At 53.7% G+C, this 13983-nt stretch overlaps 3 protein-coding genes across 3 annotated transcripts; 1 reads left to right on the forward strand and 2 right to left on the reverse strand.

Moving 5' to 3' along the window:
• Positions 1-309: 309 nt before the first annotated feature.
• On the reverse strand, positions 310-2838 carry BDW47DRAFT_105916 (adaptor protein NBP2). Its single transcript, XM_024812665.1, has one exon. It carries the CDS (start codon positions 2167-2169, stop codon positions 877-879), a length of 1293 nt encoding a protein of 430 aa, XP_024671860.1. The 5' UTR covers positions 2170-2838; the 3' UTR covers positions 310-876.
• Positions 2839-4157: 1319 nt separating this feature from the next.
• Positions 4158-5383, reverse strand: BDW47DRAFT_131758 (uncharacterized protein; the record flags this gene model as incomplete). The annotated part of the gene is made up of 2 exons (XM_024817387.1): positions 4158-4484; positions 4514-5383. 2 exons carry the CDS (start codon positions 5381-5383, stop codon positions 4158-4160), a joined length of 1197 nt encoding a protein of 398 aa, XP_024671861.1.
• Positions 5384-8681: 3298 nt separating this feature from the next.
• hmg1 (HMG-CoA reductase) lies at positions 8682-12628 on the forward strand. Its single transcript, XM_024818745.1, has 3 exons — positions 8682-9402; positions 9477-12196; positions 12265-12628. Exons 1-3 carry the CDS (start codon positions 9061-9063, stop codon positions 12602-12604), a joined length of 3402 nt encoding a protein of 1133 aa, XP_024671862.1. The 5' UTR covers positions 8682-9060; the 3' UTR covers positions 12605-12628.
• Positions 12629-13983: the final 1355 nt, after the last annotated feature.

The raw sequence follows: 13983 nt of genomic DNA on the forward strand, positions 1-13983 counted from the left end.
CTAGATATCTGTCAAAACACAACAAGTTAAAATAAAAATAAATAAAAAAAGAATGAAAATAAGAGTCCAAATGGTATAATTTCTAATGCTAATGCATTGATGCGACGCCGACGCTGAAAATGGGGGGTACTCAAGAAAAGAACACACAACAAAAAACGACCATATGTACAGACGGACAAGACAAGACAGACAGACAGACAGACAGACACATTGAGAGGGAACAAGACTACCACCCCCCCCCTCCCCCAACCTCCTTTTCCACAGATGGGGGGAGGGGTGCGCTGTTATTAACTTCTCTTCTTCTTTCTCTTTTTTTTTTTTTTTTTTCTTTCCTTCATTTTCCATTCTCTTTGGTTCTTTTCTGATCACCTTCCAGAGTAGACCGAGCCCGTTTCAGGTCCCTTCCATTCCAACCCTCACAAATTCCAAGATATCCCATCCATCCACAATGTAGATTCTATCATACCAGTCAATGCAGAAGTAAAGAAAAGTAAAAGTAGAAGAAAAAGTAAAGAAATGACGTAAAACTCCTACCCATCCATCATAGCTGGCTGATCAGGGTGGAGAAGATCGGCCTCGTCATCCGTAAAAGGATGGGGCTTTGTTTCGTAGTAAAGTTCCAAAAAGAAGAGAAAAGAGTAAGGTAAGGAGGAAGTTCCAGCCTGGGAACTGAACAGGGAAAAGAACAGAATGTAGACAAAAAAAAGGGGGAAAGAAAGAAAATGAATAAGGCAAAATGGGGACATGAGGGGGAAGGGCAGGGGTTATGTGAACATCCGTCGGATTAATCCAATATCCTTTTGGATGAGTTGATGAGGTGAATGCAGTACTATGGGGACAGGGAAAGGATCATTGCTGAGATAGACCATTCGAAGATCATGCCTTCGTGGCTGATTGATCACCAGCGTCTGCATTCTTGCTAGGGTGCTCGGCAGAAGGGTCGCCCCCGTTCGTGTTTCCATTGCCGTTGGTGGTCTCTTTATCCGATGCCACAGGGAACTGATGGGTGCGACTGTTATCAGTCGGCGTGCTCTCCTGCTGAGAATCGGACTCCGGGCTCAGGGACGCGCTGTCCGCGCCCTCCATCTCCAGGTCACCGTTCAACGACGTCAACCCGCCTTCGATGTCGCGGAGAAGCCGGACGAATTCCTCCGGCACCAAGCCGCTTTCGCCGGTCTGGGGGTCCTCGGCCACGAGCCACCCCTGACCGTGCCGGTAGGACACGAAAATCACCTGACCTTCCACCAGTGGAAGCTCGTTCTCGTGCTCCCGCGTAAAGTCAAACAGGGCGACGGCCTTGCCGTGCATTTCCTCGTCCGGGCAGCCGACGGCGAATTGAAAGTCCCGCGAATACCGGTGGTCCGTGAAGTCCTCCCCGGACTCGCATCCGGCCTCCCGCTCGTACCCCGGGTAGCCCCCCGGGGCCCCCGACAGGGCATAGCTGTGTCCGTTGGACGGGTACGTGACGAACTCGCCCCCGGGCCCGTCATCCGCCAGGTCGTCGTCGTTGACATAGTATGTTTCAGTGCCGTCCGAGTTCATCCCGACGAACGTTCCACGGTCCGCTCTCACTGCGAAGCTCATCGAGGTCGGTCCGCGCCCGGCGGGGCTCCGGCCCCTCCTTCCATTGAGATCGGTTCCGGTGGATTTGTTCTTCCGATGACGGGGCGTGGAAAAGACCGGGCTGTGCAGATCTTCATCCTCGCTGTATGGCGGGCCGTCCCCGAAGGACATGGCGGGCAATTGCTGATGTCCATAACTGTGGTCTGTGCTCCACGGTCCCGTGGACCACTGGCCACGGGAGCTGTCCCACGGGGCCGGAGGGTCCGACAGACGCCGTTGTTCGCTGACGGGGGTGGACACGGCCGACGCCCGCAAGGGCAGGGGGCCGTAGTGGAGAGGGTGAATCGGCGGGTATGCGAAATCGCGAACCAGAGCGTACGACAAGCTGGAATGGAAGATGGGGAACACGTGCGACCCTGGGCGCGATCGGGTTTGGGACGTAATTGAGATGTTCGAGTGCGTGGACAGACGATCCTTAGACATGGAGGACGATCGATGGCGACTTTGCCGCTTCGCGTTCGCGTCCGTGTTTAACTGGGGGAGGACGGACAAGCTCGGCGAGGAGGCCGTCTGTTGTGGCGAAGTTGTGGATGTCATGGTGGCCATTCGTCGTGCCGCGAGGAGAAATCCAAACGCAGAAAAGATTGTCTGTCAAGGGTTTGAGCAAAACGCCCGGTCGAGGGGTTGTTTGTTGGTGAGGTGTCAAGGTCAGGAACGTGGACGCCCTAGTTTGGCATTGCGACCGCCCACCGACAAAAGAGCCCAGGAGAGAGGAGGCGCGCCGTCACCGAACAGCGATCTGCAAGACAATTCCAATTCCAATCTTCTGGGAACCGAGGGATGGAGAGGATGGGCTTGGTTGAGCTCCTTGCGTGCGACGCACGACTCGAGTATTGGGGGCCGTCCGTCGGAGGGGTTTGCGCCGAGAATAGGGCGCGATCTTCGTTCCGGGAGACTCGATAGCCTCAAGTGAAAGTGTCGAATCGACCTGCAATGATCGACAACCTCACACAGGTACAGGGTGATTGGAGACGGCGCAATGCAAGATCTGGGGCAAAACAGGGACCGCCCTTCCACACAATCGATGGATCACAAGAGAATTCTCCGAGTGCGAGTCGAGATCGGGATCGGCAATAGACAATCGGAATAAATAAGTTTTTTTAGAAAAAAAAAATAGATCAATCAAGAAGAGAAGAACAGTAAGAAAGGAAACATAGAAGAAGAGAGACAATGTCCAATGATGGCCGAGGGACGGGGGGTGGAGAGGAGGAGGGGGGGGGTCGTGGTGAAGAATCAATGAGGTCGCCCCGCGCGTCACGGATTCCAAGGGTTTTTGTTTCGAAGACCAGATGGGAGGGGGAGGAGACGGAGGAGGAGATGAGGAGAGGAGATGGGTTCTAAATTTAGCAGCTGGTGCAAAAGCGCCACTGTTGATTAGCAAAGGCGAGTTTCCGCATGGGCGGGGATTCGAATAAGGGAAAAGAAAAGGGTAAAAAAAGACCAACGGGAATGAAGGATAAAGGGGGGAAGAAGAGAAGAGAAGTGGAGGTAAGGACTGACAGGAAAGGACCAGGAACAACAATTCAATTCCGACCAGATGCAAATGCAAAGGGGAATGAATGGAGGTGGGTAACAGACCAACAGTCACAGATGGTTGGAGTCCGTTGTCGGCAAGTGGGTAGTCGAGATTAAGAAATAGGGTACGGGAGTAGGGTAGGGAGCCGAGACAGTGGATGCAGTAGAGTATCACACACGAGGTCAGAGGAGAGAGGAAGGAAGAATAAGGGAAAGAGAGAGAAGAGAAAGAGGTCTGACTCGTTCAACTCCAAGCACCAAAGCGTTAAGGATCAGCACGGCGCAGAGGGGAGTGTGGAGGTCTTGCAGTTGATTCATGACTACTTTATACTCGGAGGGAGAGGGAAATTGACTGTTGTCTGCCACAACGGTCTCTGGATTTCTCTTTTGTTCTTTCTCCCTTCCAATCGGCTGTTGTTTGACTCTTGATATGATTCTATCTTACTGACCTATTTGATTTGATCGATTTGATCAATTTGGTTTCCATTTTGCTTTCAATTCTGGCGCGAGTACGGTACCACGTGATGTCACGGCTGCGGACTAGCGTGTTTCAGGCCCTGGTGCCTTGCGCTTTCCCTTTTTGGGTGCTGGTGCCTGAATCGGTCGCCTACAATATATTAAATATATATATATAGATCGACTCAAGTCTGGAACATTCCCGAATCAAGATTCAATGCTTGTCTAAATACAGTACGCCAATTAGAAAGAAATAAACGAACTAAAGAGAGACAGACAGAAATGGATCCCGAAGAATGCAATAATCCCCGCAGACACCGTACATACTCCCCATCCATCTATGCGAGTAGTCAGCCTTCCCTTCCCCCATGCCGGTCCAGCCTGCATGCATGTCACGTTCCAGATTGGTAGACTCCCAACCACTCTATTGTCGAACATCCGAAAAACACAAATAAAACAAAAATAGAGTTGAAATGAAATGAAATGCAAGGAAATGTAGTAATGAGTTAAGAAATGTAAAAATGTAAAGAAATGTAAAGAGTGAACAAGAGAATGTCAGCCATCTACACCAAGCATACACTCGTGCAAGGGATCCTCAAGGAGCCACGCCTGGCGTACACCCAGTGGGAGACACCGTCCGGATCAAAGTCACGAACGAGGTCACGGTGGCTCCCGGCGGTGGGCGCGGGGACGACTTGGAAGGCGCCTGGGACGACGACTTGGATGGCATTGGCGGCGACGACTTGGATGGAATCAGCTGCGACGATTTGGATGGCATCGGCGGCGACGACTTGAATGGTATCGGCGGGAATGGCTTGCCTGGCATCGGCGGCGACCCTCCGGATGGCGGCGACGGCCGTTTGGATGGCGGCGGCGGCCGTTTGGAGAGGCTTGGGGAGGGTGAGCCCGAAATTCGAACGGCTAACTTAGAAGGTGTACCGGAAGGTCCAGAGGACCCCATGGTCTGTGCGAACTGGGCGGGGATCGCCGCGCTGTTGAGCGGCTGGTCCGAGTTGTATTTGGCCGGCTGCTTCGTCTGGGGATCACCCGCCACGTCCACGTCCATGCAGGTCGTATAGATCTCCTGCTTGCCGTCCGGCAGACCGGGGTCGGCCCCGGCGGCGGTGGGCCAGTCCCAGACCCAGTAGAGGGTGTAGGGCTTGCCCGAGGGGGCATTGGTAGGCAAGGCGAGATCATGTTGACACCACAAGTCGGCGCCCATGAGCTGGTCTGTGGGATGGGGGAACTGAGCCTGGCGGGAGGTGGAGATCGGACCGCCGTTGACCTGGTAGCAGCGGCCGTCGTCGAAGTCCTGCGTCGACAGCAGAACCCCCCGCTTGTCTCCTCCTGTCCCGTCGCGGTTCCACACCTTGTGGACGTCGGCGAGCTTCTCGCCCTCCTTGGGATTCGTCGTCCCGTAGACGTAGACCGTCCCGCGGTTCTTGGGCTTGCCCTTTTGGGTATCGGGGAGCGTCACATGGCCGTTCTCTTGGTAGCGCAGGGCGATGGGGGCTCCGGGGCTGGCCTGCAGCCGGGGGCTTTTGTCTGTCTGCGTCTGCGTTTGCTGGGTGTCTTTGCATAGTTGGTCGGTGGCGAGGTAGGTCATGCTCTTGTCGCTGTAGTCTGCGGATGTGCGGAGTGCATTCCCTCGGGGGTAGCCGGGTGGGCCGACGAAGGTGCCGTTGGGCGCGATGACGGTCAGTTGTTCGACCCAGGAGTGTGCACTGGTGCCCGTGAGCGTCAAGGACAGGAGCAGCAGTTGCAGTCCTTTCAGGTTGAAGCCGCGCATGGTTGGCAGATTTCCGTTTTAGGGCTCGGATTGTAGAATGGCACGTAGAAGTAGATAAACCGACCAGCGGAGTTGTATTGAATGAAACGAGTGTCTTGTTTTCTCTCTCTGTGTTAACTGGATTGACTGGATTGAAAGGAGTATAGACAAAAGCGAGGAAGAACACAAACCTATTTAAATATCCATGATGGTTACTGGTCGTTCGAATCTCATTGATCTTTCCTTTGTCTGCCTTGGGACGATTCGGTACGATCACAGCAAAAGAGAACAATAGGCCAGTCCAGGCGGACAAGGAAACAAGGACGGAAGCGAAAGAGTGACAGGATTGAACCGAACAATGAACAAGACTCTCCTACTCAGCAAGAGATCCAGTGCCAGTCTTAAACCAAACGCTGCGCACCGGGCCATCTCACATAATTATATCTCATCTCATGATCTAACCTGAGCGAGATGAAGGGATCACTGCGGTATCCGTGGGCGGGTGATTGACGCCCAACATGATAGGTGCTCAATGCAGCAACCGATCTCAATCAAAACCACATGGTTTCTGCGGCGGCAGAGTGTTTAAAAAAAGAGATCCTCAGTGACAGACAGCATCCCTGAATAGGAAGACAACAGCCAACCACTCAATCACCCCATGTCATTCCTCAAGCGTCCTGCTTCCCGATATGTCACAGGTAGAGCGCTATTTCTCCACTCCATTGCGATCATGCACGGGGAGGAGTTTTTCTGAGAAAGATCGTCCCGCGGAGTCGTCCCTGATAGGGCGCGCTGCTGCTGCAGATTGACGATGCTGGGATCTCAAGCTGTCTGTCTAGAGCCTTCCGTCTGCATGACATCTCGCTCCGTATTGCAGTGGCGCTTAATGGCACACCTGCTCCGTTGAGCCCAGCGGAGCCCCGGCGTGTTGCGAAACCGGCGAGGCGGAAGGACAGCGAGGTTCGCGATTGGCCTGGGATTCCTAATTGACGCTCGCCAGGACCCGAGGTGCCTTACCTCTGACTTACTACTTTAGAGTAGGCAAGCTGGTTGTTTGTTTGTTGAAGACCATGTCGGCAAGATGTGTCATGTAAGCGCTGCGATGGGGCCAACGGAACCGATGAGAGCCCCGTTGCCGCTGGAGTACGGCGCCAAGGGAAACACTCGGATTTAATAGAGGACTAGCATCCGAGCAAACATGGAAGTTGGAATCTTGTATTGATAGGGTGGGCGGCTGCTAGATCGAGGCTGTCTGGATCTCTACTAACCCAATCTGTATTATTGCCTGCAGGATGCTTGGCCATATGAATGGACTTGGCATCTTTGTTATAGATATGTCTATTATATCATCCGCTGATATTACCCGATCTAACGCCTGGACGCAGATTATGAATTGGTTGTACGAGGCGAATAGCTAAAGAACCATCTTATTTTGGAACTCGTCCTCTGGCATAAACAGTCCTCTCTTGGCATTCCCCCGCACATCGTCCAGACTGACTGTTGATATTGTTGGGTGACGGAAACCCTATTGTTCATCGTACAACAAAGGTATCAGGGCACAACCACCGCTCGTCAAGTGTGTCACACCATCACTCGCACAACGTTTCTTCAGGTTATTCCGAGGTACCTTTGGATACCCGTCTACATGGGTCTAAGTTGATCTGGCAACAAGCATTGGCAATGTCATCATGATCCTGCTCGTACCACTGTATGACTCGGGTAAACTCCCGGAAACTAAGAAAGATAAGAATAAAAAATAGAAAATAAGATAAAATCAAGTAAAATAAAATGGATTCCTGCAGGGCACATCACAGAAGTGACGCCGGTGTAGAATCATAGGTACTGAGCGACGAGGGAATTAATTAGATGAAAGGTGGGTAATGGGTATTCGTCTCGAGGTATCCTAGTCTGGTCTTGGATAGACTGCAAATAAGAATTATCCGATAACGGAAACACGACTGGGGATGCCTTCCTGGGCATCCTGCCTGGGGCATTCATCATCATCGGCCAATGAGTCCTGGTGTCAGCAGAGGTCACTTTGCCAAATGCGTGACTGCACTATACGGCGCCCCCTTGTCCAGAGGATTTGGTCAGCGTGACGAAACTTCCAGGGTGCTTGCTGGCTTTGCCTTCGCGGTCGGGGAACGAACGGCGGTGAGAGGGGAGATCAAATCGAGTCGGGGATTGATGCTGCAGTGATCCGTGTGGGATTGAGTTGGCTGGGACAGTATAGCAACGTCCTTGCTTCCAGAGATCCTCGAGTTTCTTTGAGTGATATTGCCATCCGGATTCCTCCAGCCTCCACGAGGAGGATGATGACCGGGCTGCGATATGAATGGGTTCAGTCCCACCAATGAGAGACATATACTCTAAATCAACCAACCTATATCAACAGACATAAGGCCTAGGGACCTTGGGTTGGATCGAATCATCCATCCCACACCGACAGCAATGCCCAGTACCATCTTAGTCAGGATCCACTGCGTCTGACGGGAGCAAGGGCATTCCACCGCAAGGAGTGGCCGCGATTTGACAACGTGCCTCTGTTAGTGTGACTTGGTAATTACTAGTAATGGAACGATGGATCACGAACTAGGTAACCTTGAATCCGTGACAAGAAATCGAGAAAAGAAAAAGAAAGAAACAAAAGTCCAAGTCTGGTTGTACCAACGGATTATTAGTGGGGAAGTCAGTCCTGCTTGCTCAGCTCTTTATCTAACTGAGGACCCCACCTGCCAGGTGGTATTGTTCTTTCTTCCTCCTCTTCTTCTTCTTCTTCTCCTGCGACTGTTTTTCTGCCCCTTCCTCTACTACTTCTTTTTCTGCTCCTTTTTCACCTCGATTCTAGAGTTTCGCCTCCTCACTGGGTACATCCGGTATGTGTGGTTGATCTCGTACCGGCCGCAGTACTAGTGGTTGGACTAACCCGATACTATTGATGCTAGAGGGTGATCCTGGACGACGATTGGTTCTTGGACTGTGGCTGAGGTGGCAGACGGTCTGACGGGACAACATAAATCCGAACTGTGGCACAGTCACTTGCCGAGCCAGCCCCGATTCAGGGGCCGATCGACATTCGACCACTCCGATCAACCCTTCAGCCCGAGCGGTGAGAGATTGATTAGCCTGTTTGAAGCAAGGCTGGAAAAAAAAAAAGAGAAAAAATAAAGTGAGAGAGAGAGAGAAGAGAGAGAGGAAGAACAAGGCTACAGTCAAGCTCACGGCTGAGAATTGATTTGGACCGGTTGGAGTTAACTCTTTCCTCCTTTGGGGTCTGTATTCAATTTCTTTTCATTGATCCTCAGAAAGGATCTTATCAATTGGTATGTGTTCTTCCATTGATTCTTTCATCCTTCTTCCCCACCCCTTTCCTTTGCCCCCCCTTGGGATCCGTCGGATAGTGATTGTGGCTATCCCCGTGACTGACTAGTCCCGTCTTCTTTTTCTTTTTCTTTTTTTTTTTTCAGACTTCCTCAGTACACCACAGACCTTCTTGACGATAACCTTATCCCGGGGATTACCACCGGTCCGTCATCGTCATACGTCAAGATCCCAATCGCGTGCGATACCGCCAGATTCGGGTCGGTCTCCCCCGCAGGGTCTTTCGCGGAGAACCGTCGGTATCCCACTGATCCTGCTGAAAGACGGTCGCAAGAACTTCCCTCACCCCCGATTCACCGCGGGGAGTTGTTGCAATCATGGCTTCCTCATTGATTCCGAGGAAGTCCTATCCCACAGAGGCCGAGAATGCCCCCGAGCCGAATTGGTTCAAGCGCCAGGTCACGGGGGGTCTGCAGGCCGTCGCCCGGAGGGTCTGCTTAAATCCGATTCACACAATTGTCGTGGTGGCCCTCCTGGCCAGCACCACCTACGTGGGGCTGCTGGAGGGCAGCCTGATTGATACGGTCCGGAATCCTAGAAATGTCGCCGGTCAGGTCGATGTGGACACGCTGCTGCAAGGAAGTCGGACGCTCCGGTTAGGTGAGAGTACGTCGTGGAAGTGGCAGGTCGAGGATGCCCCGGCGGATGAGGAGTACAAGGTAGATAAGACTTTCACTCGGTTCTCAACTTGGTATGCTCTCGATCGCTCTCTAATTGCTCTGGTGTGTCCTAGGCCGCTCAGCATCTTGCATTGACTACCTTCATCTTTCCCGATTCCATGTCGAAGTCCGCGCCCACCGCCCCCCTGGCGAACGAGGTCCCGGTCCCGGCGAACGCCTCGGCTCAATTGGTCCCCCACACTCCGAACCTGTTCACCTCCTTCTCGTCGGACTACTCCCTGGCCTACTCTCTGCCGTTCGATCATGTCGAGGGCTTCCTGCGGGCCGTCCAGGAAATCCCCGAGCCGTCCGTCGCCGACGACGAGACAGAGCAGAAGAAGTGGATCATGCGTGCGGCGCGTGGCCCGGCCTCGAGCGGCAAGATCCGCCTGTGGTTTGCGGACGCCTGGAACTCCTTCGTGGATCTGATCAAGCACGCGGAAAGCGCCGACATCTTCATCATGGCGCTGGGCTATCTGTCGATGCACCTCAGCTTCGTCTCCCTCTTCATCTCCATGCGTCGTCTGGGTTCGAAGTGCTGGCTGGCGTCGACCGTCCTGCTGTCCGGCGTCTTTGCCTTCCTCTTCGGTCTGCTGGTGACCACGAAGCTCGGCGTGCCCATCAGCATGCTGCTGCTGTCCGAAGGCCTCCCCTTCCTCGTGGTGACCATTGGGTTCGAGAAGCCGATCATCCTCACGCGGGCGGTCTTGAACGCGGCGCTGGATAACCAGCGCCAGGGGGCCGGGGCCAACGGCGCAAACCCGGGGCATCCGACCCCCAATGCCCCGCACTCCATCCAGGACTCCATCCAGACGGCCATCAAGAAGCAGGGGTTCGAGATCGTCCGGGACTACTGCATCGAGATCGCCATCCTCGTCGCGGGGGCCGCGTCCGGCGTTCAGGGCGGGCTGAGGCAGTTTTGCTTCCTCGCCGCCTGGATCCTGTTCTTCGACTGCGTTCTGCTCTTCACCTTCTATACCACCATCCTCTTCATCAAGCTCGAGATCACCCGTATCAAGCGTCACGTCTCGCTCCGCAAGGCTCTGGAAGAGGATGGCATCACCCACCGGGTCGCGGAGAGCGTGGCCGCGACCAACGATTGGCCCCAGGCCGCCGCCGATAACGGTGGCTCCAGCGAAACCAACATCTTCGGACGGAAGGTGAAGGCCAGCAATGTCCGCCGCTTCAAGATCATCATGGTCGGCGGCTTTGTCTTGATCAACATCCTCAACATGTCCGCCATCCCCTTCCGGAACCCGAGCCAGGGCCCGAACGTGCCTCTTCTGTCCCGCGTGTCCAACGTGCTTGCCCCCACCCCGATCGATCCGTTCAAGGTCGCCGAAAATGGGTTGGATTCCATCTACGTGTCGGCCAAGAGCCAGATGAAGGACACTCGCGTCACTGTCGTGCCCCCCATCAAGTACAAGCTGGAGTACCCCTCCGTGCACTACTCCGCCGTCGATGGCCCGCTGTTTGACATCGAGTATACCGATCAGATCCTGGACGCTGTGGGTGGGCGTGTGATCGAAAGCCTCCTCAAGAGCATTGAGGATCCCATCATCAGCAAGTGGATCATCGGTGCCCTGACGCTCAGCATTCTGCTCAACGGCTACCTGTTCAATGCCGCCCGGTGGAGCATCAAGGAGCCGACATCTCGTCCCGAGTCCAAGCCCGTCGTCCCCGAACCCAAGGTCTACCCCAAGGTCAACTTGAACCCCGACGTCCCCAACCGCAGCCCGCAGGAGTGCGAGGCTCTCTTGAAAGAGAAGAAGGCGCCTCACATGACCGACGAGGAACTGATCGAACTGTCCTTACGAGGCAAGATACCCGGGTATGCCCTCGAGAAGACGATGGAGGACGAGGACCTCATGAGCCGTGTCGATGCCTTCACGCGAGCGGTGAAGATCCGCCGTTCGGTGGTGTCTCGGACCAAATCTACCGCTCCCGTCACGAGTGCTCTGGAGGCCTCGAAGCTCCCCTACGAACATTACAACTACTCCCTTGTCCACGGCGCCTGCTGTGAGAATGTCATTGGTTACCTGCCTTTGCCTCTGGGTGTCGCCGGTCCTCTCAACATCGACGGACAGAGCTACTTCATCCCCATGGCCACCACCGAGGGTGTCCTCGTGGCCAGTACCAGCCGTGGCGCCAAGGCCATCAACGCTGGCGGTGGTGCGGTGACTGTGCTGACGGGTGACGGCATGACCCGTGGCCCCTGTGTCGGATTCCCCACTCTGGCTCGCGCCGCCGCGGCCAAGGTCTGGATCGATTCCGACGAGGGCAGAAAGGTCATGATGGACGCCTTCAACTCTACGAGCCGCTTTGCCCGCCTTCAGTCGATGAAGACCGCTCTGGCGGGTACCTACCTCTACATCCGGTTCAAGACTACGACTGGCGATGCCATGGGTATGAACATGATCTCCAAGGGTGTCGAAAAGGCCCTCTCCGTCATGTCCACGCAGTGCGGCTTTGACGACATGGCCACGATCTCGGTGTCGGGCAACTTCTGCACGGACAAGAAGTCCGCAGCGCTCAACTGGGTCGACGGCCGTGGCAAGTCCATCGTGGCCGAGGCCATCATCCCCGGCGACGTTGTCCGCAGCGTCCTGAAGAGTGACGTCGATGCGTTGGTCGAATTGAACACTAGCAAGAACCTGATCGGCAGTGCCATGGCGGGCAGCTTGGGCGGTTTCAACGCGCATGCCTCCAACATCGTCACGGCTATCTTCCTGGCCACGGGACAGGACCCGGCGCAGAACGTGGAAAGCAGCAGCTGTATCACTACCATGAAGAAGTAAGTTACTTTGCCAGATATACGGGCCCACAAATCCCCCCCCAGTATGCTAATCGTCTTCTCTCCAGCTCCAACGGCAACCTCCAAATCGCCGTGTCGATGCCTTCCATTGAAGTCGGTACCATCGGCGGTGGTACCATTCTCGAGGGACAATCCGCCATGCTTGACCTGCTGGGCGTGCGCGGTGCTCACCCCACAAACCCCGGCGACAACTCCCGCCGGCTGGCGCGTATCATCGGCGCCGCCGTTCTCGCCGGCGAGCTGAGTCTGTGCTCGGCCCTCGCGGCAGGCCACCTGGTTCGGGCACACATGGCCCACAACCGCAGCGCCGCTCCCACGCGGTCGGCGACGCCTGTTTCTGCGGCTGTTGGTGCGGCTCGGGGCTTGGGCATGACCAACTCCCAGTGAATGACATTTCGATCACGCCCGTCCACAGACTTGCAATAGACACAGACCTCAGAGCCAAGCATATGATGACCTGACTTGGAAAGAGCTGAATTTCATTAAAACACAAAACCATTGAAAAAAAGTGATATAAGAAAGAAAATCGAAAAAAGAGAGAAAAAAAGAAAGAAAGAAAGGCAGCAAAGGTCGAGTCTTCGGGGCCACACCCCGCCTCCCTACACTCCAGCTTTGGCTGATATACATCTACGACCCAACTGTTGGACTCGCAACCGGATCAAAGGTTCACGGCCGCTTTTTTTGTACTTGTACATTCCTCGTGGTTTCTTTTCCAGTCGGGGGCGCTGCTGCACATTTTTTTTTTTTTTTTTTACTGCAACTTTTTACGACCGTCCAATGGTGGAGTACAGGATCTCTGGTTTGCAGTTATTGCTGTTAATTTTTTTTTTCCTTTTTCAGTTATTATCTTTTTCATGTTTCTTGTGGAGAGAGAAAGAAAGATGAAGGTGGATGGGACTGGATATCTAGGTATCTTTACAGGTGACCTGACCTACTGGACGATGGCGACTGATGGGTATATATATGATGTTGGACATGATTATCACATGTATGGATATCCACATTGAATGAATTTTTAAGTTATTATTTCTTTGATTCCATGTAGTCTCAGCACTGTATGATCTATGGATCTCGGTGTAGTTTGGATCAGGGAATTGTATCAAGTACTGACACATGATCACTCCTCGAAACATTCCAGTTCTCGTTTATCCTCGAGTTCCAACCGAGGAATGCAGCATACCACTGACTCGGCCGGTGGTCACCTCCAGCATTAGTTTGGCATTCCATTCCGATGAAGAGGGGAGAGTCACGGTGGCAGTCAACAACAGTCTCTTCCTCCTCATCTTCCTTCCTTTCTTTCTAGAGTGCTCGAAGGTACTTGGTTCATTTTCAAAGGTCTAATCGTACAACATCCAAGTATACCACCTCCATTCTGTAGTGTATATAGTCTATACTAGGTGCAAGTAGGTGCCTACTACCCAGATGATATGTTGACCTCTTACTCCATACGTACTAGCTGAAAACAACTACACAAACGTACCAAGTCCAACTCCAACTCCTGAGCAAGCCCGTTCCGCCGTAAGGTAACGTCCGTAAGGCATGTGGAGCAGCTACTCCAGGTAGCGGTAACGAACCGGTCTTGGGCTGGTCTAGCCTGGTTCTCGCCCCTATACCTAGGACCTACTAATTGGCTAGTATTTAGTCTGGTTGAGCGGTGAATAGTTAGTTGGTCCTCAGGTAAGACGATTAGAGGAATTGCTCTGAGAAGGGGGGCTATTTTGGGATAATGGAGGAGGGGCTCTATGATGTTAATTAACCATGTACTT

Source organism: Aspergillus candidus (assembly GCF_002847045.1).
Source record: "Aspergillus candidus strain CBS 102.13 unplaced genomic scaffold BDW47scaffold_23, whole genome shotgun sequence".
In the NCBI taxonomy this organism is placed as follows: domain Eukaryota; kingdom Fungi; phylum Ascomycota; class Eurotiomycetes; order Eurotiales; family Aspergillaceae; genus Aspergillus; species Aspergillus candidus.